This window comes from Pinus tabuliformis, chromosome 9, assembly GCF_031772625.1.
Source record: "Pinus tabuliformis cultivar Carrire ecotype Pingquan chromosome 9, CPIR1, whole genome shotgun sequence".
Classification (NCBI taxonomy): domain Eukaryota; kingdom Viridiplantae; phylum Streptophyta; class Pinopsida; order Pinales; family Pinaceae; genus Pinus; species Pinus tabuliformis.
Window position 1 is genome coordinate 1998233310 of NC_142307.1, and position 21849 is coordinate 1998255158.

The 21849-nt window shown below is 40.6% G+C and overlaps 1 protein-coding gene across 1 annotated transcript; it reads right to left on the minus strand.

Moving 5' to 3' along the window:
• Window positions 1-408: 408 nt before the first annotated feature.
• Window positions 409-5878, minus strand: LOC149157047 (uncharacterized). The gene is made up of 3 exons (XM_089444954.1): window positions 4940-5878; window positions 3644-4508; window positions 409-1097 (listed from the first exon to the last, which is right to left on the minus strand). The coding sequence occupies exons 1-3, from the start codon at window positions 5876-5878 to the stop codon at window positions 409-411; spliced, it is 2493 nt and encodes an 830-aa protein (XP_089301080.1).
• Between the last annotated feature and the right edge of the window lie 15971 nt (window positions 5879-21849).

Sequence of the window (21849 nt, forward strand, 5' to 3'; positions counted from 1 at the left end):
CCCGAAGTATGCCACTATATCGGCTCTGCATTGCTGCCATTTATTATCTGGGATGTTGCCTCTCCTAGCCATCATTCCTTGTTTATCATTTACCGTCTGAAGTTCTGACATGCCGTTCCACCATCCTCTCCGATCGTGCGCATTAATTATTTCGCGGTGGGAGTGATCCTGAGATGCCTTCCACGCACGCCGCCGGTGTACTGCAATGTGCATTACCATCATATCATTCCTCTGTCCACACTGACCTGCATTCATTAACCGAGATCTCCAGTCCCGCTCACCTATCCAGCTCATTAATCCTAGCGCTCTCGTCGTTGCCTGATCATGATCTTCATTTATAATCTTTGCCAAGTCTACCCAATCTCTGTTGGCACACACCGCTTTCCATTGACTATCTACAATGCTGCCTCATCCTTTACAACCCCTGTTCGCCAGGAAGTCGGCCGCGCAGTTCCCATTCCTCCTTACATGGTTAACTAATTTGTATTCTATCCTTTTTAGCAGACCCGCTATCTCTTGGACAATTCCGGAAGTTCTCCAGCTGCTTGTAATTCGTTCCCAATCTCTTCCATTGCTAAGTTTCTTCAATATTTCAATTGCAATCTGGGAGTCACCAACTATTTCCAAGTTTGTATAACCATTTCGGATTGCAATTCTCAGCCCCTGGTGGATCGCCCAAAATTCATCCTCGTTATTCGTCATTTCCCGGCCCCATTCAGCGTAAATCCACCTTACCTGCTTCTGACTATCGTGAAATATGCCTCCGAAACCAGCATTGCCAGGATTCCCTTTCGATGCTCCATCAAAGTTTAATTTGATGAAGTTATCTCTGGGATAAATAAATTTATCTGAATTTTGGATTCGCGCACTATGCCTGATGTCCTGCTTATAATACACCATCTCATATTTTAAGTTTAAATTGTTCAGGATCATCTCCTCTGTTTGATTAGCCTTCCAGTCCTCCACGTCCCATTTTTCCACCAAGATTGTTTCCCTCGTTAGACTGACCGCTCGTCTCCATATAGTTTCCGAATCTTTTATTTTGTCCTGGAATATTCGGCGATTCCTTTCCTTCCATATCATCCATAGCACGAAGCCTGCAATAAGATCCCAAGCTCTGCTAACAACTTTACATTGGAATTTCTCCTTATTCCATTAGAAAATTATTGTGTTAATGTCTCTGGGAACTATCTCAGATTTGTCGAATATCTTTCTTGTATCCATCCATAATTTCTTAGTGAACGAGCAATTAATTAGGAGGTGATTTCGGGTCTCCTCTTCGTTTTTACAGAGACAGCATCTTGAGGGTCCACTGAAGCCTTTTTTTTGGATTCTGTCCCAAGTTAGGATCTTGTTCTTAGCTACAAGCCATATGAATAGGGATACTTTCGGCCACCAGTTGCTTCCCCAAATAATTTTCCATTCGAGATTCTCCTCATTTACAGCCTGTGTGTCCGCTAAGTAGTATGCCTCTTTGACGGTGAAAAATCCTTTCATGGAGTTCCCCCATCTAAGAATGTCCCTTCCTGTACGAGCTCTGATTTTCCTGGAATCCACCTCTTTCATATAAGCTTCTTGTTGCTCTTGATTTAGCTCACAGTCCCATTCAATTGGTTCTATCCATTTTCTCTAGATTCCATCCAATTCATTATCTTTCCAATAGTCTTTGACACATTTTCGATTTCCCTCTATTCTTTCCTGGAGCTGTTGGACCGTCTGAATTCTGTTCATTTTTTCCTTCTGCTGCCATTTTTCATCCCAGAAGTTGGCTTCCTCTCCGCCTCGAATTTCCCAGAAAGTATGGTTTTCTACTATATCTCTGTTCTGTCGAGCTAGATCCCAGATTGTTGAACCCTTGGGGGTTTCTTTCTGTCTTAAAATGTCAACTATTGTGGCTAGCATATTGTATTTAAGTCTCCAAATGGCTTTCCATAGGTCATTACCCTCTCTTAACCATCGCCACCAGAGTTTCGCTCCTAACACTTTGTTGAGTTTTTTCGGGTTGCGTAAACCCAATCCTCCTTTTTCCTTCCTCTCTGTTAGGCGATTCCAAGAAACTAGGGCCCATTTTTTCTGTTGATTCGCCCCTCCCCAGATAAACTTTCTTATGATCTCTCTAATCTTTGAACAGACTCCTAAAGGGGCCGCCATTATCGACAGAGGATATATGGGAATAGCTTGGAGGACTGATTTCGCCAGCACTACCCTTCCTGCCATGTTTAAAGTTCTAAAAGCCCAGTTCGCCACTCTGTTTCTCAATTTGTCCAAGACTCCATTCCAATTTTTCAATTTTTTGGAAGTGAAGTCCAAGAAATTCCCTAGGTATTTCATAGGCAGCTCTCCTCACTTAAAGCCCATCAGTCTTGTAAGATGAGTTTTAATCTGTTCCATAGTATTAAATATAAAAACACAGGATTTGTCTCTATTAATTTCCAGTCCAGAAGCTTTAGTAAATAAGTCCAAAATCCTCTTCAGTTGTCTTACTTCTTTTACAGTTGGTTCCCCAAATAACATAATATCGTCAACGAATTTCTGATGGGTTAAGGGCAGATCCTTACCCCATAGCTGCAAACCCTTGATTTTGTTCGCTGCCCGTTCTTTTTTAATATATCTACCAAGGCCTTCTGCTGCCAATATGAAAAGAAACGGAGATAATGGGTCTCCCTGTCTAATTCCTCTAGACGCATTAAAAGTTTTTGAGGGGGTTCCATTAACAAGTATGGAGAAGTTCGGAGTTGAAATTAGACTATGAATCCACTTTACCCATCTCTTGCTGAAGCCAAAACTTTCCAGGACTTCTTCCAAGTATTTCCAATTCAGTCTATCATAAGCTTTCGACAGATCTAATTTAATCATCATGCCCTTTTGTTTTTTCATTTTTAATGAGTGGATAACCTCTTGGGTTACTACAAGGCCATCTAGGATTTGTCTACCTTCTACAAAACCCGTTTGTTCAGTAGATATTAACTTGTCCAGCAAGGGTTTCAGTCTTTTGGCGATCAAGGTTGTTATTATCTTGTAAATAACATTACACAATGCTATGGGTCTAAAACCTTTGGCATCTTCTAAATTATCATTCTTAGGAATCAGAGCATAGAAGGTAGAGTTAATGGCAGGCCATACCTTCTAGTTCATCCAGGATTCTTCTATCAATTCTAGGATTTCTCTTCCCAGAAAATGCCATCCCGCTTGGTAGAATTCGATCGTGAAACCATCTGACCTGGAGTTGTACCTTTTTTCATGGATTTTACAACTTCTTCTATTTCCTCTAAGTTGGCAGCTCTCATCAGAGCCTTATTTTGGTCTTCTGTAACTAATCGTGGAATGGCCGAGCATATTTCCTTTATTGCTTCTGATCTGTCAACTAGAGGCTCTGCTAGGATATCTTTGTGATATTCCACCAGCACTTGCTCGATTCCTTCTTGCTCCACTACTCTTTCGCCATTCTGGTCTTTGATGGATAATATCTTGTTTCTTTGTCTGTGTTGAATCATTGCCTGATGAAAGAATTTTGTGTTCCTTTCCCCTTCCCTTAACCATTTTATTCTTGATTTCTGCCTCCATAGAATTTCTTCTTGCTTTCTCCTTTCCTCCAGTTTTCCAAGAATTATCCCTTCTTCTCTAAAGCTCTCCTCTGACCTACCTTCTGTTATTATCTTTTGTTGTAGTGATTCCATTTCTCCCTCTAGTTTTTGTTTGTCTTCCATAATGTTACCAAATTCCTCCTTATTCCATTTCTTAATTCTCCCTTTCAACTCTTTAAGTTTCAGTTGGAATGTATGCATCTTTCCTTTACCCTGAATTGTACTTTGCGTCCACCATTCTTCCATTTTCTTGATGAATCCCGGGTCCCTTAACCAAAAAGCTTCAAATCTGAAGGGTCTCCTTCCACAATTCTTTTTAATATCCACCTCTAGTCTGATAGGCCAATGGTTAGATCCAAGAGATGGCATGATCTTCGCTTCAACGAAAACGTCCTTGTTCATAATAGTTTCTGATACTAGGAAGCGATCAAGTCTCGATGCTATCTGATTCTTGCCTCCCCTCCTATTGTTCCAGGTGCAGATTCCATTGATAGTTTGAATGTCTACAAGTCTTAAATCATCAATCATATCATTGAACATTTCCATGTATTGATCTGACTTTCTTATCCCTCCCTTTTTCTCCTCTAGGGATCGGATTAAGTTAAAATCGCCTCCTATAACCCATGCAGACTCTGGATAAATTCTACGAATGGCTTTCATGTTTTTTATAAAGCTTTCTTTTTCTCCTGGGGTATGTGGGCCGTAAACCCCTGAAATGACTACCTTTTCTTTCGTTCCTACTATTCTACCAATGCCTGTAAGGATTCTGGTCATACTAGTCCAACCTTCTAGGATTATGTCGTTTGGGTTCCACAAAATTGCAATTCCTCCCGCAGATCCAATAGCATCTTGCCCCATAAATTCATATTGAAGCTTATTCTTGTTGATTATTTCTTCCAGCTGCTGCACTGTAATTTTTGTTTCCTGAAGAATCATAATACTCGGCTTGTCCTTTTTCAATTTCTCTTTCATGTACCTCTGTTTTCCTTTACTATTCAGACCCCTAATATTCTAGCTGATGATAATCATTTAAAACTTTTGATAGGAGGGGAAGAATAACTCTGACAGAGGTATCACTTTACCTGAGTTTATCAGCGTTTCTCCCACAGTCTGAATGGCTTCACTCAACTTTTTCCGTCCTCTTTTCCTGCTATTTTTTCCAGAGCCGTCCATTCCCATCTGACCATTCTCCTGTTCACTTGCTATGGTTATCTATTTATCCATGTTCTCCCCTTTTTTTCCTTGTACTTTTGAAATGCTTCTTTGTATAGTTGTTTCTGTTTCTTTGGTATGAATCTGCTATCTAGGTTTTTCCATTCCTGAATTAACTGTTTCATGATTTTTTCCTCCTCCACCTCATTTTCCATCTGGCCTTCCACTTCCATCTGGGTTTGGTTTGTTACTGTTTCTGACTCTCCCACAGCCCTTTCTTCAGCTGCTTTCCCCATATCTGTTTCTTTTCCTTTTATATCTTTAACTATTTCCATTGGCGTATTTCCAGGATCTTCATCATCCTCCAGGTTCACTTCATAATCCTCGTTTTCGTCTTGGAGAATTTGAAACTTGTTTTGACTCGCTGTATTAAGGGGCTTTTCTTGTGTCTGAGTTTTGGAGCCATCTTTGCCTTGTTTCTTCCTTCTTGTAACCTGTTGAAAGTCCCTATCTGCCTCTTCCATTTTTTCTGATTCTCTTTGATGTTCTTCTTGATTTCTATTTAACCCTTCCTCCTTATTCAACGGACATTGTCTATATAGATGGCCGTATTCATGGCACTTTCGACACCTGAATGGAATATGTTCATAGTCTATTGGCTGTTGCCAGATTTCATCGTGATATTCCAGCTCAATATATTCTGGAAGGGGTTTTGCTATATTCATGTATACACAGAGCCTTGCATATGATGTATATTTTCCTCGCTTTGTTGCTTCTGCTATTTTGACAAAGCCCCCGATTGTTTTCCCAATCCCCTCTAGTATTTCAGGATCCCAAAATTCCACTGGTAAACCAAACAATCTAACCCAGATTGGGGCGGCTAGCATTCTTTCTTTTTCAGGGTTATATCGTTCTTCCCAGTATTTCATAAACAGACCCGCATTGTTCATAAAATACGGTCCTTCCTCAAAAACCCTTTCTTTGTCCTCCAGATTCGCAAAGATGGCTGTAAAAAACCCTTTTGCTCCCAGTTTCAGATCTATATGTCCTTTTGGTCTCCACCTTTGATAAATCCACCTATACAGTTCTTTCTCAGTTGGCCAATACCCTACAAACTTGCATATCAGCGCATGGTCCTTCATGTAGCAGTTATATTCCTCAAGTTTGTTGCAGGGAATGACATATCTAGGTTATTTTTGTGCCCTTAGAAGGCATTTCCCACCCATCCTCTTTTGCCATAGGTTACCCATCACTGATGCATAGTTTTACTTCAGATTACGCTGCATTCCGCTTGCACTGGTTTCACCTGCTACAACATTTTTATAGGAGGGGATCTCTCCCCTCCCCTGCCAGTTTTCCATTTCCTACTCAGCTCTAGTACTTTTAATGTTTAACCTCGTTTCTCTGCTTGAAAACTTATCACTTAATTCGTTTATGCTTCGAGCTTACCTTGCTCAATCTGCCTGTCGTGCCTCTCTTCGACTTCTGCCCCACGATTTCCGCCTGCAGCTCTGGAACGCTGCGTCGTCTGCTTACCCTAGCCTGCAAACGCGCCCGTGAACCCTAGCCCCTTGAACTCCAAATAGTCAAAGTGTTGGTACTTTTCATGTATGGTTTGTAAATATTAGCCAAATGATACTAGAGTATAAATGGGAAAAAATTGAACAGCATTATTACTAATTAGAAATTTGTTATTTCTTTAATATTAGTGTGTAAAGTTTGTCTTACTATTTAATGTTATGTTTTACGAATATGTTTTAGACTTTAAATAAGATAATGTATTTTTTAAATATATGTTTTTTTTTTTTTCTCCGTAAAACTGATCTATTTATATTACAAAAAAGTCAAAAATGTTACAAAAATTACAGCTAGGCCAAAGCCCTGTTTCTTCAACGAAGATCATATACATTACTTCCATGCTGAGAGGAGCGACACATAACAAACTGAGACCGACACGTAACATGCTGTGACCGACACGAAGAGTTCCAGAGATGACACGGTGGATGATGGACAACATGGTGAACATGATGGACGACGCGTGGACTGAAACTATGGCGATATGGACAGAGATTACCGTCCTGAGCTAGATGACAGAAATGCAAAGAACTGAAAATGAAAAGGTCAGAGGAATTCATCCCTTGCTTCCCAGACTTGGCGAGTGCAGCGCTAATCTTCATCCGTGGAATGCGGCTCATCAGAAGCAGGTCCCTTGAGATTTTCCGCAGCTCCCTTGCCCTTGTCTGAGCTTCGTTGCACAGGCTCCCTACCTGGACTCGAGCTTCTGCGAACAGGTTCGCTGGGGCCAGCTTCATCCTTCTGGACCGGGCGCGTGAAATCCACAGTGGGAGTCTCCATTTCGACCCGCGGAACTGTCACCGTGTCCATGCGCCCCCGAACACTGCTGCAATGCTCCACAGTAACAGACACTATGAGAGTATTGTTAGCAAAGGCACAGGGAATTCTGTAGCGAATGGCCGGATGTTCCGCATGGCCACACTCCGGCATACCCCAACAATTGCCTCTGGCATTACGGCCTGGAGACCTGTTTTGCTCAGAGGTGATTTCAAGTGAAGACGGAGGAGAGATTTCAGGCCTCTGGGAGCCTGAGCGCCCTCGAGACATGCCTCTGCGACTGCACATCCTAAGTCGCTCCCTCGGCATATGGCTATGGCCTGCCTCTCCAGCAATACCTCCAGAATCCCAAGCAATTACCCACTCCTCTGGATTGTCAGAATCCCAAGCAATTACCCACTCGACTGGTTTGTGATTCATCTGAGCGGTAAGGATGGCCTCCTTATTAACCGCCTTGCTCCTCGTATGTTGCAGCGCATTGAATGGCGCCTGCAACTCCCTGTACATTCCTCCAACGCTCCTCTGCTCCAGACGAGACAGCCAAACGACATTCCCATCCCCCCGAGACATTGCGAAAATACCAATTGCATCGCCTTCCGGCGAATTTAAGGTTCGAGCAGTTTGGCATGGCGTGGCTTGTCCGGGCTGCCAGAGGCCCATGTGACAAGCCACATGCCTCTTAACTGCCTCAACACGCGGCATAGGCGGTGATGTCACCCGCATCCGGGAGTATTTTTTAAATATATGTTAATCATGATGGTATGTTATGTTATTTTTATTTTTATGATATGTATTTAATGAGTGTAATGAGTTTTATTATATATTTTGCTTAATTTCAAATTTTATAATAAATTAATATCAAATTTTATTACTAAATTTTTTATTGAATTTCATGGTCATTGAACTTAAACAACTTGAACTAGGTCAATTAGGATGTCATTACCTTTCAACGCCATGTATGTAAGCCATGATATGACATGGTTGTACTATACCCATGTGTCACCACCATTTTGCACCACATCCGCAAGATGAACATATTGGCTACCATGGCACATCCAGCCTTGGGTTTTTCTTTTATCTTTTCCTTATAGTGATTTCAAATGCTCTAGATACCCAAGTGTCCAACATTTCTAGATTATCGTATCTATGCATAGGCGCCAATAGGTCAAACATCCAAATATCCATATCTAGATGTGACTTGTCGGGGGTGGAGCTTGATTATCTTCCTGATTGTTCAGAGGTGTTTGTTTCAGTCGTGGTTGGATCCCAGTCCTTAATGAAGGATGTCGAGGGGCTTACCCCTCCACTATTGCCACCAAACTACCCCCCCCCCCCCCCCTTGGTGGGGCTTCGGGGGCAGTGCCCCCGAAATGAAAAAATAGAGAAAATTTTCCTTGTAAAATATTGTAATTTCGTAGTCAATTTGGGTCGTTCATTAGACTGAAGATCTAATGGTAGAAGTTATGTTAATTTAGGGATTTTTTCCCTAAAAGGAAACCCTCGATATATGAAATAATTGTATTACAACCGTGTATTATTCTATGTGAGAAGAAGAGAGGAGATTGTGTCAGAGTGAAGAGGAAGTTACAATGGATTTGGTGTAGGTTGTATCCCTTCATTTTGCTAGATAATATAAGAGGAAGGACTAGTTGTTTCTTCGTGGATGTATCCCAAATTGGGTGAACCACGTATATTTGTGTCTCTCTTATTTATGTGTTTATGTGTTTCTTTTTTTGCAATATTTTATGTGTCCCATTGCTCTGTTATTTAATTTCTAACATGACTTGGTAGTCGATGTGTCCAACTTGTAGATTTAGCATGATAAGGTAGTGACACATGAGCATAGAACTACCACATGTTAGTTGTATGGTTGTTGACATGGCTTAAAATAGTGAAATTTCTAAGTGCCATAACTTTATGCCCAAAGCTCAAAATGAGATGAAATTTATATTGTCAAAAAGCTCTCGACAAGCAGAAACAATGGTGGCCTAAGAAAAGAGGTCTGAGATGGTTAAAGAAGAGGAAATTTGAATAGCCAACCTCCATAAAGTGACCTCGGGAGTTGGGCATGTATACCCCATACCCTCAAAGAAGCTCAGAGGAGATGGGGTATGCTGCATAGTGGTATCAAAGCCATGATTCAAACACTAGGTCTAGAGGACCATATATATACCACAAAGATGACTTTGGAGCAAGACTAAAGCAAGATCGAGAGTTTGTTAGTTATGTTTTATAGCAATAGAATTCAGAGATCTTCCTTTTAGATCCAACATACAAATCTTTTAAATTGTCGACATGTTTCAAACCAACTAACGTGGTTCATCTTCGGGATGATTACATGAAGAGAAACTAATCCAACAAGCATATTGTCTAGATTTGACCTTGGAAAGAGGGTTGTGTTGATTGGATTAGAGCAATTGTGTAAGTAAAATAAATAGTGCTCTCTTAAAAAAGAGTCATGTTTGAAAAAGGTTTCTTGAAGAAAATTGCTTTTAAGGAGTCTAGCTTCCTCTAAACGATGTTACTCTAGAAATCGGCATAATATAATTAAATTTCAAAAGTGTAGTGAATGCACTTGCATGCATTATTGGATGCATATAGATATGTGTGTGTGAACAATTTTGGATACCCTAGTTTAAGGAAATGTTAAAGTGGATTGTTCGAATAAATGATGTGGCAATGCCCATGCGTGAATATCCTTAAAAGAATTTTATCCTTGGGAGGAGGATGTGGTTGTTATGAAGAAAATTCCCTTGAGGATAGGAAGTACAATAATTGTAAAAAAAAACGAATGGTTGGAGTTGTTATGCTAGGGATAGGGTATTGTCCTTCCATTGTGTGTGTAAAATGGAAAGGCTAGAGTTAAAAGGGCTTTGGTTTTGGATTCTATGGTAGGTGTCTTGGATGGAAAGGCATTGTGCCTTAAAGTGAATGAATGTTGTTAATGAAAGGAATGTGCATGTATACTCATTGAAATGCATGAGGGTAGATGTGTGGATTAGCTAGGTTAATAGGAAAGCATGAGACTTGGTTGTAATATTTTGGGCAAATTGAACATTGTTTGGCTTGCCTCAATAGGAGGCCATACGACATTGGTGCTCATGGATGAAAGTGCGCAAGAGAAAATTCTCTTGGCAAAGAGAGCCATAATGATGGAAATGTATGTTTGAGAATTATTGAATGAACAAGTACGGAGGTAGACTCCTACAAATCATATGTGTTTAAAACCTAAGCAAAAGAATCATGTGTGAAGTGATACAAGAGTATCCTTATGTATGAGCATATGAAGTTATGTACAACATACCTTAAGGTACCCTTGAATACCTTGTATAATGCATGGTATGGATGCATTGTAAATGGCTTGAATGTTGCATGAGGTAAGCTTGTTGTTAGCAAGATCAAATTGAAGTGATGACCATATATGTGGATATATGCTTGATGGAGATGAGGAACTCCTTGGATAAATATGGTTCTAAGTATTCACTTGGGAAGTAAGTGAGGTTGATGTGTACATCAAATTTCCTCATGGAAGAGGAAAAGCCATTGGCAAGTGTGCTTATGTGGTCTTCCATGGGAGAAATGGCAAGGCTATTGAAGATGCATTGATCTTCAACGAAGAAATCCCATGAAAGGGTTGTGAGAATTGTTGTCCAAAGGATAATGGAATGCCAATAATGACACATTTTTGGTCCTTGATATATATAAAAGAGAACCCGAGGTACTCATGTGAAATGGGTTCTTTCATGGACGCAAGATTTGCACATAAATGATGAAGAAACTGGTTGACTGAATGTTGGTCCTAAGAGGGTCCTGATGAAGAAACAGGTTGAGTGAATACCTTGATATTTTTGAAAACAAGGGTAAGGCTCTCAAAGGTAAACTAAAATTTTATGTCTATGGTGAGGTTGTAAAGAGTGATCTCCAATTATAAAGGAATAAAATGGAAATGTTGTTATTCTTGAGGGAAAAAAGGATGACTTGAAATGTAAAGTCAATTGAATCTCATATGAGTGCAAAGCTTGCAAGGGGATGATTGTGGCAGCCAATTGAGTAAATGTTGGCCTAGTAAAAAAAATTAAAAAGTCCAATTATGGTAAGATCATACTAAATGCAAAAGGACAGGCTGCATGGAAAGATGGTCCCTTGGGTAGACTATGGAAAAACTTTGTCAACATGGACAGAGTTAGGCAAATAACAACAACCGTGGATGTTGAGCTTTTGAAAATGAAGATTTTATTCAGGAAAATATGCCTCTTGAAATAAGAAACACAGGGGGAATGCCAGCTAGGGTTTGAAGAATACCTATTCAAACTATAGTAAGAGTACCAAACCTGGAGGAAGACAGTGCCAGAGCGGTAGAGCTTCGCAGACGAGGGCAAGTTCTGACCTTACAGATGAAAAACGCGGGGTCTAGAGGGACCCCATATTATAAATAGGAAATGATGTACATGGGTAAAATTGCACTGGATGGGGTGAAAATTTCAGGTTCTGAGAAGACAGGAAAGGAGGATATGACAAATAAAAGAAAACTAAACAGCGAGGGCAAAGATACCCAGAAATGAAAAGAAATCATTAGAGGTGACCGCAGAGCTGACTGAGACAAGGATAACCATACCCCAGAACATAAATCACAAGAAAAGGAGCTTGAGGATGAAAAATCAGGGAAAAAGAAGGATTCAAACCAAGTTAAGGCAGGACAGGAAGGAACAGATACATAAATTAGAAAGAAAGAGACCTAGGGATTGTGCAAGCCTAAAGCAACTAAAATCCTAATGGTAATAATCTCTGACACGGAACTAGAGGCGTACAGAGAACACACGGTAGAACATGCAGTGATCTGCAAGTTTATGGGCTTCTGGCCAACAAAACGAGCTCTATGCTTGTGGATCAAGCAGCAATGGAAACCCAGAGGAGATGTAAGACTCCACCTAGGAGCCAAAGGCTTCTTCAGAGTGGTATTCACCAATCTGGATGACAAGGATCGAATCTTTGATGGAGGCTCATATTTCTTCGCCTCAACAGGTCTGTACATGAGACCTTGGAAGCCCAACTTCACACCAGAATAGGAAACCTTCACACAGGTACCGGTTTGGATTCACCTGTTTTCTCTACCCATTGACTACTGGGGACATGCATCACTTGAACAGATAGGCAACAAGTTAGGAACCTTCATCAAAGCCTCAGAGGCAACATTATAAAAGAGATACACCTCCTGTGCTAGGATCTGTGTCGAGATGGATGTTTGAGGAGCTCTGCATGAGGGTCTATGGTTGGAATACATAGATGAAGGGTATTTTCAAGCCATAGACTATGAGAAAATCCCATTTCACTGCAAGAAATTTCATGAACATGGACATCTAATCAGAAATGCCTAATGAACAAAACGATGGAGAAACCCAAGGAAGACACAGGGGGTAAGAATAAGGAGGCTTTTATTCAACCTCATGCTAGACAACGAGCAAAAAAAAAGACAACAAAATAAAGCGAGTACCTCCTTTAGAAGCACAGGCAATGCTTTTGAGGTTTTGGAATCAAAGACCGAACCAGAGGATACCACTCAAGAGCGGGATCCATTGCGAGAAAACCATACCACAACCACACCAGGGATACAAGAACCCATTTCTAGTCCAGCAAACAACTTCCCTCTTGCTCTAGGACCAAAGAAGGATTGGAAGAGGATTCAGAGATGATGATTAGTGAAATGGGACTCGAGGATATGGAACTAAGCGACATTATGGAACATGAAGGAATGGACCTACCAAACATGGTAAAACAATGGAAAAAGAAAGGAATTGAGAACATATCAGAAGAGGAGGTGAACAGAATCAACATGTTATTCATAGCACGACAAAAAGCAGAGATGGATATGCAGAGAAGAAGCATGGGAACAGCAAAAGGCCTAGGGGTGAGAGCTCAGGGGATGCATCAAGCCACAACCAACCCAAAGCACCGGAAGAGACGAGGATGAAGAACAAACAATGAAGCATTACAAGAGCTTGGTCAAATGCTCCTAAACTCAGGTAAGATGAAAGCCCTTGAGGCGTCTACACTAAACTCCTAAAAAATTGTTTATTATGAAAGTACTTTCATGGAATGCTAGAGGGCTAAATGGCCTAAAGAAGTAGAGGCTATTAAATAAGAAAGTTAAAAAGGAACAACCAGATATTATTTTTTTGCAAGAAACTAAATGCTCCAGCAAAACAATGGAAAACATCATTAAAAAATTGGGCAAAAGGTTGGAATGCCTGGAAACAGCAAGCAATGGATCGGAAGGGGGCTTGGCCATTCTTTGGAATCCTCAGGTTATCTAGATTTTATCTTCTGAAGCAGCCAAATCTCACATCTCAATAGAAATCCAAAGGTAGGGAATCCCGACACCTATCTATGCACAAATGTCTATGGCCCTCAAAAACTAGAGGAAAAACTGCTATTGCTTAGAGGTCTATCCAACTTGCAGCAGAGATATCCCCAAGAAAAAGCTTTTTTTGGAGGAGACTTTAATATGATTACTTCGCTTATGGAAAAAAAAGGGGGAATCAGAACGCTCAACCGGGATACTGAAGCTTTCCAAGACTTTATCAAATTAGCCAAGCTGGTAGACATCATCCCTAAGAGTGGAGTTTTCACTTGGAACAATAAAAGAGGGGGTGATAGGCAAATAGCCTCTAGACTGGACATGTTCTTGGTAAGTGAAACCATCCTTCTGGAAGGGATTACTGTGGATTCAGACATACTACCTAATGGAGGTTCAGACCACTGGACCATAATAATGAATGCAGCCATCCTGGGCACACCAAGGAATAAGCCCTTCAGATTTGAAAAATTTTGGCTCAGTCATCTAGAGTTTACATCAAAAATAAAACAATGGTGGAGTGAACTGCTAGGTATAAGAGGGACTAAAATGTACATGCTCCAAGCTAAACTTAAACATATCAAAACCAGGTTAAAATCCTGGAATCAAGAAGTCTTCGGCAACATATTTAAAGAAAAGAAGGTGCTGGAGGAACAATTGGAACAGATTCAAAAAGAATGGATCCAGGGGAATATTACTCAAGAAACAAGAAACACATAACAAAATCTCATGCAGGAGTGGCAGACCAGATGTCAACAGGAGGAAACTCTATGGAAGCAAAAATCTAGAATTCAATGCTTAAGGAAGGTGAAAAGAACACAAAATTATTTCACAGATCTACCATTGATCATAGGAGTTCTAACAAAATCTTAAGAATAAAGGATGATCAGGGGACCTCTATGCACACTCATCAGGAAATATCAGCCCTTCTCATAAACCATTTCAGCCAAGTAGCTTTGGAACCCAACATTGATAGAGAGGAAGCCATTAGGGATCTACTGACCTCTATTCCCAAGCTTATTACAGTGGATCAAAACAAGGCTTTAAATCGAGCAATCACCTTGGAAGAAGTGGAAGAAGCAGTGAAAGAAATGCCCAATGGTAAGGTGCTAGGATCGGATGGTTTCACCATCGACTTTTACAAAGCCCGTTGGGATATAATCAAAATGAAAGTTTGGGAGGTGGTGGAGGATTCTCGATGCTCTTCTTCCATCCTAAAATCTCTCAACTCTACATTCATAACCCTTATACCAAAGGAGGAGGAAGCATACACTCCGTCAAAATTTCAACCAATTGCTTTGTGCAATGTTTTGTACAAGATTATATCTAAAGTCATAGCTAACAGACTAAAGACAATTCTTCCAGGAATCATTGCGGAAGAACAATCTGAGTATGTAGAAGATGTTAGAGCCTAAATCTACTTTAGGCTGAGGAAGCTAGGATCCAGGGCCAACACCAAACCATGCTTAACCTGGTAGCTAGCCCTACTAGGTCGGGAGAGGGCTCTCTTCGGGTCAATCTCAGCAAATTATAATCACTAAAGGCTTGAGATGACTGATTTAACTACTGATCTTAGGCTAGGTATATGTGTGCAATAGTTTGATTGAATAAAATGATGTTTTTGTTGGCTCATATGGAAAGGTAGATTTTGGGTGCGGGGAATGAGGCTCAGTCTTGCAAAGATCTCAATGGGGCAAGGTAGGCAATTGTTTTTGGCACTTAAAATTGAATGAGATGGAAGGATTAGACAGGTGAGGAGCTGAAGAGGGCAAGAAAACTCATGGATCCTCTCCAAACAACTGAAAACATCAAAGACTAAAGCAAACCTCAAGTACAGCACTGCAATTTCAGTGGATTCTACTTACACTCTTCTTTGATTTAGCTGAGAAGAAATAAGAGAGATAATGGCATACAATCACATAAATAAATTCACAATTACAAAGGAAAGAACTGTACCAAGACAAATTGCCACATGGATCCCAAAGAGTGCTGCAAATCCTGATCTCAATTCCTTAGCCAAAATGTTTATATGACTGTACAATGAAGCTCAAGGATTTCTCAAAAGTCCAACCATGCTAATGACTAAAAAACAACACAATATAGACAAACCATAGCTCGTCCTAGCCTCTAGGGGTCAATATCACATGTTTATGAGCTATTTCAACTAATTCTAAACTGAGAACTAGAAATCAGGCAACAGAACAGCATGCCTCTAGAAACAAGGGAACTGATTCATTCAGTTTCAAACAACTTTTTAACAAATGAATCTAGCTCCATAAGTGAAAATTTGACATATTTACAGCATGATCCATCCATGTACATTTAACTACATCAAAAATTTGACACTAAGCATGTGTAAAATTCAAACTGGCAAAAGCTGGGCGAAAAACAGAGCATTCCTCGTCAAACTGGGCCAAATTTCCTCTATGCGTCGCGCCTGATTCTCTATGCATAGCACCTATTTGGAGCCACTTTTGAAGGCCTTCCCGGTGTCCAAATTCACTCCAAGTGTGCTTGTTGGAAAGTTCTGTCTGTCTACTTTCTAACCCAAGTGGAATTTTTCAATTTTTCCTCCATTTTTCCCTCCAAAATTCAGTTCTCCCAACACTGCTTCCTATGTGTCAAAATAGGGGCAATAAGGTCATTTTTTGAGTGTTTTTTACCTTTTTGAGGGCTCAAAACTTGTCCAAATTTCTTGGCCATTGGTAGGAAAACATATTTTTTCATACCAAATCCAAAAATGCTGAGTTTTTGTGATTTGGAGGCTCCCATCAAAAGCGAGTGCCACGTGGCACGGCGCATAGGGCAAAAAATCATGTTTTTTGTGCGAAAAATGCAAAAAATGCCCCAAATTTTTTGAAATTTGGGCTCAGTCTTCTTCATCAAGAATTTTTTTGGGCCAAAGAAGCCTCAGCCAATATCTGAGGTCCTTCATGCTCCTTTTGCCTCCTTGATGCTCTCTTCAATTTTGCCTTCAAGCTCCTGATTCTAGCTTGGCACACCATATTCCTTGACAAATAATGATATGCCATGTTTCTCAGCATATTATTTTTATTGATGGCCTTTTATAACTTCTTTTCCAAGTGGATATTGGCTCTTTCAATCCATGACTCTTGATCGGCATTAACTTCTTTCTCAAGTGAAGTGAGCTCCACCCCCCTCCTTTAGGCAGCTTGGCGATTCTCCCAAATGTTTTGCAACTCCATAATTACTTGCTGGTCTTCAAGCTACTTATTTATTTGCTCCAAGTACTATATTTTCCATTTATCCCTTTCCAAGTTGAGGGAAAATGCATTGATGTCTGCCTGCTGCTCTTGAATGACTTCTTTGAGGTTTGTGCTCTGCGGGCCCATATCTGTATCATCACCCTCAATGAGAATGAAAGCAGTCTCCCGCTCACCTGATGGTCCTTCATCCGATAATGGCCTCTTGCCTTTGTCCTAAATCTGTTGTGCTGATGGTGGAAGCGAGACCCCTTCCACCCCGGGTGGAGATAATACTCGCTTAGCTGTTGCGAACAACCGTCTAGTGACCTTCTGATAAGTGATAAACATCGGCATGCTAGTAGTCTATGTCTCATGGCCCTCATGCTGATATGAAGGTCCACCTGTCTCATGTACAGTCTCTGAAGGTCCCTGAGGAGCTGTGAAAAACTCACGAGAAATGAAGTCCTCCCAAGTGATGCCCTGTAAGCCAAGCTGATGGATGACCACAATTTTAATGAGAGCAAAATGATATATATTGTTGAACTGCTGCTGAGGAGTCTTGTGTTGTACTAGGGTGGTCATCTTCTCAATGTTTTGGCACATGAAGTAGGGGAGGTTCATCATCCTCACCTTGGTAAAATGCATCAGCAATTTGATATGATAAGCATATAAACGGGAAAACCGGCCCTCACAGCTGAAATACTTCATGATCAGTTTCATTAAAGGAGCATATGAATCTTTGAGGTACTGAAAAGGAAAAACTCTCCTGAGCTGTCTCAAATAACCGGGTTTGATGTATGGTTCATAATGTTTCCGGTCAATTTGCTGCCTCTTGTTCCATTTCTCTCCAATGTTAGGAATACAGGTTGCTAGTGGAATAGATTTTGGTGTTAATGTGAAAGTGACACTAGCTAGAGTGGCTTGACCATCATGTAAATGCAACATAAACAAACGAGCCAACTCATGATGAAACTGAATTCTAGCAACCTTCTCACAAAATTTATAGCAGGACTGGTGCTGAAAACAAGTGATGGCAAGAGGGCAGGCCTGTAACTTAGCAAGAGTGGTTGGTTCTTCTCGAATATGTTTGCCTCCTCTATGAGGCCTCCTGGGTGCATGTACCTCTATAGGTGAGTCACTATGTGTCTCCTCTTCATAATCATATGAGGGATCAGATGGCATCTCTGCTAGTGGGTGAACTATCTTGGAGTTTCCTTGTTGAGAAGTAAGTGATTATGATTTTTTTTTACTTTTTCCACCAAGGGAAAAGTGGTATGAGGGAATGTGGAGGGTGGAAACAATGAGGGATTTAGGGATAGATGGGATAGGGTTTAGTTAAGGACTAGGGTTAGGGAGAGTAATTTGGGAGCTTTTGGTATAAGACTAGGGTTTGGAAATTTGTATTTGGGGTTTTGGGAAATGGGAATCAGGGATATGGGATATGTGAATTTAGGGATATGTGAGTTTAGGGAATAGGGAAATGAGGGAAAATGGAGTGAGGGAGTAGAAAGGTGGACTTGGTGGCTAAATAGTCAATACAAACCCTAGGCAGCAGTTTCCTTTGAGAGATTTCAAGAGATAGGGTTTGATTTCTTTTTAAACAATCACCATAAGACAACCACCATAAATTGTGTAGTAAAATCTTTCACTAGCCAAGAGGAGAACGGTACTTACTTATACACTGGAAGATTTTGGTGATTTTGGCGTTTTGGAGAAGTTGCTGAAGATTTTGGGCTTGCCAGCTCTATGCGCCGCGCATCAAACCCAACGCGCTGCACCCTGTGTATGTGCTGCGCCCGTTCAGTTTAACACTAGAAATCATGGCCCAATGCGCCGCGCCTGCTATGTGCACCGTGCCACCTGCCCAGTGTGCCGCGCCTCTGTCTTGGGGCAATTTTTCACCGATTTCTCTTGCTTGCTCACCAACACAACTTTGCTTTGCCCAACTTTGTCTTTGAAATGCAAATGAACCTTTCAATGGAAGAAATAACTTATATACAAGGAGCTTTTAATTTTTTGGTTCATAAAACCCACTTTACAATGTTTGGAAAATGACTTTACTTTTATAACTCTGTTTTTGAGCCTTTTCACTTTATTTTCTTGTGATGAACTGAATGACCTGTGTCTTGTTTGTTTTGCAGGGGGTTAGAGCTACTGAGGCTAGGAAAAGTTACCAGGATTGCAGGTGAAGTAATTTACATATGAAGGAAATAAAAATTACATGAATTTGTACAATAAAATCTAAAGATACCCTGTTTTTCCTCAAAACTCTGTTTTGAAGAAAAACACATCTCTGAACACTTGATCATGAAATTTATTGATGCTGGGACCTCCTCATGTGCCTGCTGTTGGAGGGAAATGTTCCCCTAGGGCTTTTTGGGTTGAAACCCTAGCAGACTGAAAGTTATCTATTCAAAGAAACACACATTCACACAGCCATTATGCTACTATAAGCAAATTCTATTGGGTCCTACGTTTAAGAAGGCCCTTAGGGTCCAAACCCTTCTTGGAGTTCCCTTCTTCTCTTTTGTCCTGCAAAACAACCAATTCCAAAGAACACAGAAGTATATGGACAAAACCTTATAAAGAAACCATCTTCATGTTATAAATAAAGGTAGTTAGTTATGAAATCCAAACAACCATTTACATATGAATTCTAAACATGAATATCATAAACATAAAGAAGATTTATATCGGGAACCAAGACATGTGTTTCTTTTATTATAGACAAATAAAGTACATAAAAAGGAATAATTTCACCTAAGTCACCTTCAGTAGGCTCCAAGCAAAGCTTCCTTCCGGATCTGTTCCAGCCTCAAGCCTTTAACAAACTCCTTCCATGACTCACTCCATGATGTCATAAATGGTGGATGAACATCAACAGATAAGGAAACAAGGGTTTCCTGTACAAATGGGGGAAGTGAAGAAGGCACAAGGGACTTCAGACCTGGTCAGGGGAAAAATCTCAGCATAATAACCTTTCTCTCTCTTCTCTCCTCCTTTAGGCCTTCCCTTTGAGGTCTTTTTATACCTCTCCCAAAGTAGTTTTTTATTTGGGAGTTTGTTGGGAACAGTTGGGCCACGGGCACTAACAGGTGATCAGCGGGTAAATCCCGTGATCTCCGCCCGAAAATAAGGAGTTTTATATTTTTTTAAGTGTTTTAATATATATACGCGGGTTGGGTATACACAGACCCGCGTATACACGCGTTTAACTCAGGGCAATGTTGCGTATAAGGGATAAAACACTGTTTTTTAAATTTTAGGACCAGGTCTGGAAGGAGGGGTTGCCCTAGGCCATGAGTGCATCATCACAAACCATAAGAGTGAGATTTGGAGCTATAACACCTGCTAGTTATTATTGGACTTTTTAAAACCCTTTTTGATGGAACCCTAATGAAACCCTAGACCTAAATGACAATCAAACCCTAGAAAAGACTTATGCAATCTTTAAGACAAAAAGGTGACTGTATGCAATTTTTTATAAATAAACATGAACCAGTAGGTAAATGACATGAGGGAAACTATAGGAGAAGCCACTACCATCAGATGATCCATGCGCCTAATGGAATGCAGTTGACTGGGTGGGACACTTAATATGCAATGCAACAAGAGGATTTGATCTCTGATGGAGGGATGAAGATACCGACACTAACATTGGCTCCAATGGGGATGGTAGCTCCTTGGAGGTGCCAAGAACTAAAGATCTCTGGGAAAGCAGGTAGTGCCTTCGTCCATTGGGCTATGGAGTCAATAACTTCGACAAACCGAAACCAAACTCTTGACTCAATGACTCAATTACAGGACTGAATGTGACTCAAAATTGATTCATGTTCAAGACTGAAATTGACTGAAAGACCTGACTCTATCAAACCAAACCAAAACTGAAATCAAACCTCAGCTTTATAGCCTTCACTGCGGGCCCCAAACTGAAGAATGAAAACAATACACACTTGCAATGGAATTCAAACAAACCGGTATATACAATGATGAGTAGGACAGTAGAAAAAATTTCACAAATAATACCGTTTGAGGAGCCGACCGTTGACCGGCCCACCAGGATAGTCTTCACCATTCAGCTCTTGCAAAAGGAAAGCATTCAGGCCCCGATGTGCAGCAATCTTGTATGGTCCTTTCCAAAGATTTTCAAATTTGTCGTGTTTACCTTTCTCTTCATTCCTTGCATCCCATTTCAGCACTATGTATCTTATTTCAAACCTGTCCACCTTTTCTTTTTGGTCATATATCCTCTTGATTATCTCCTGTAGCTTGAAAGTGTTCTTAAATACCTCCTCTCTAGTTTGCTGCAAATGAATCATTTGATTGATCCTCCGCTGCAAACTATCATCTTCGTCGTCGGCTTCCTGCAAAAGTTTGACCACTGGGACTGCCAGAGAGGTCGGGAAGACTGTGTCCACACCGTACACATGCTCAAAAGGAAACATGCCTATAGATTTATTTTGACTTACCCTGTCTACCCAAAGTGCATTGACCAGCTTTTTGTGCCAACTTTTCTTATTAGTTTCCAGCAGCTTTTTGATAATGTTGATAAGAGATTTATTTGAGGATTCCACCAATCTATTACCTTGAGGGTAATATGCAGTCGAGTGCCCCAAAGTGATTTGATACTTATGACAAAATTCAATCATTCTTTTCGATTTGAAGGCAATTGCATTGTCAGTGATTAGGTTATTTGGACAGCCAAAACGAGACAAAAAGTTGTTTTCAAGAAATGAGATAATTACCGAATCAGTAGCTTGCCTCGTAGGAATCGCCTCAATCCATTTGGTGAAATAATCCATGGTTGTGAGGATCCATTTATGCTACGCTGAAGAAGAAGGATGAATCTCACCAATGAAATCCAAACCCCACTGCTGAAATGGAGCACTTACTTCAATGGGCTTGAGTGGTAAAGGCTGCAACTTCCTCTTACCTTGAAAAATCTGACATTCGTGGCAGCTGGCCACTGTTTTGTACACATCAGCAAAAAGAGTTGGCCAATAATACCCCGCTCTCAAGATTTTATTGGCTGTTGTCTTCCAGAAAAGATGGCCTCCACAATCTCCCTTGTGAAAATCTTCCATAACCTATTTTGCCTCTTCTACTAAACAATTCAGCAAGACACCACTGGGGTCTTTGCAATAGAGTGCACCATTCATGATACAAAATTTTGCAGCCTTCAATTTCAGTGTCCTACTTTTGT

Bases quoted from the DNA above. Each gene is read 5' to 3' on its own strand.
- LOC149157047 (XM_089444954.1), bottom strand. From the start codon at position 5,878: ATGAAGGACCATGCGCTGATATGCAAGTTTGTAGGGTATTGGCCAACT. The intron at 4,509-4,939 runs GTGGAGGAGGAA...ATGATTCTTCAG, and splicing joins AAGGCCAGATGGAAAATGAG to GAAACAAAAATTACAGTGCA. The intron at 1,098-3,643 runs GTAGGTCAGAGG...ATCTTATTGCAG, and splicing joins ACAAAAGATAATAACAGAAG to GCTTCGTGCTATGGATGATA.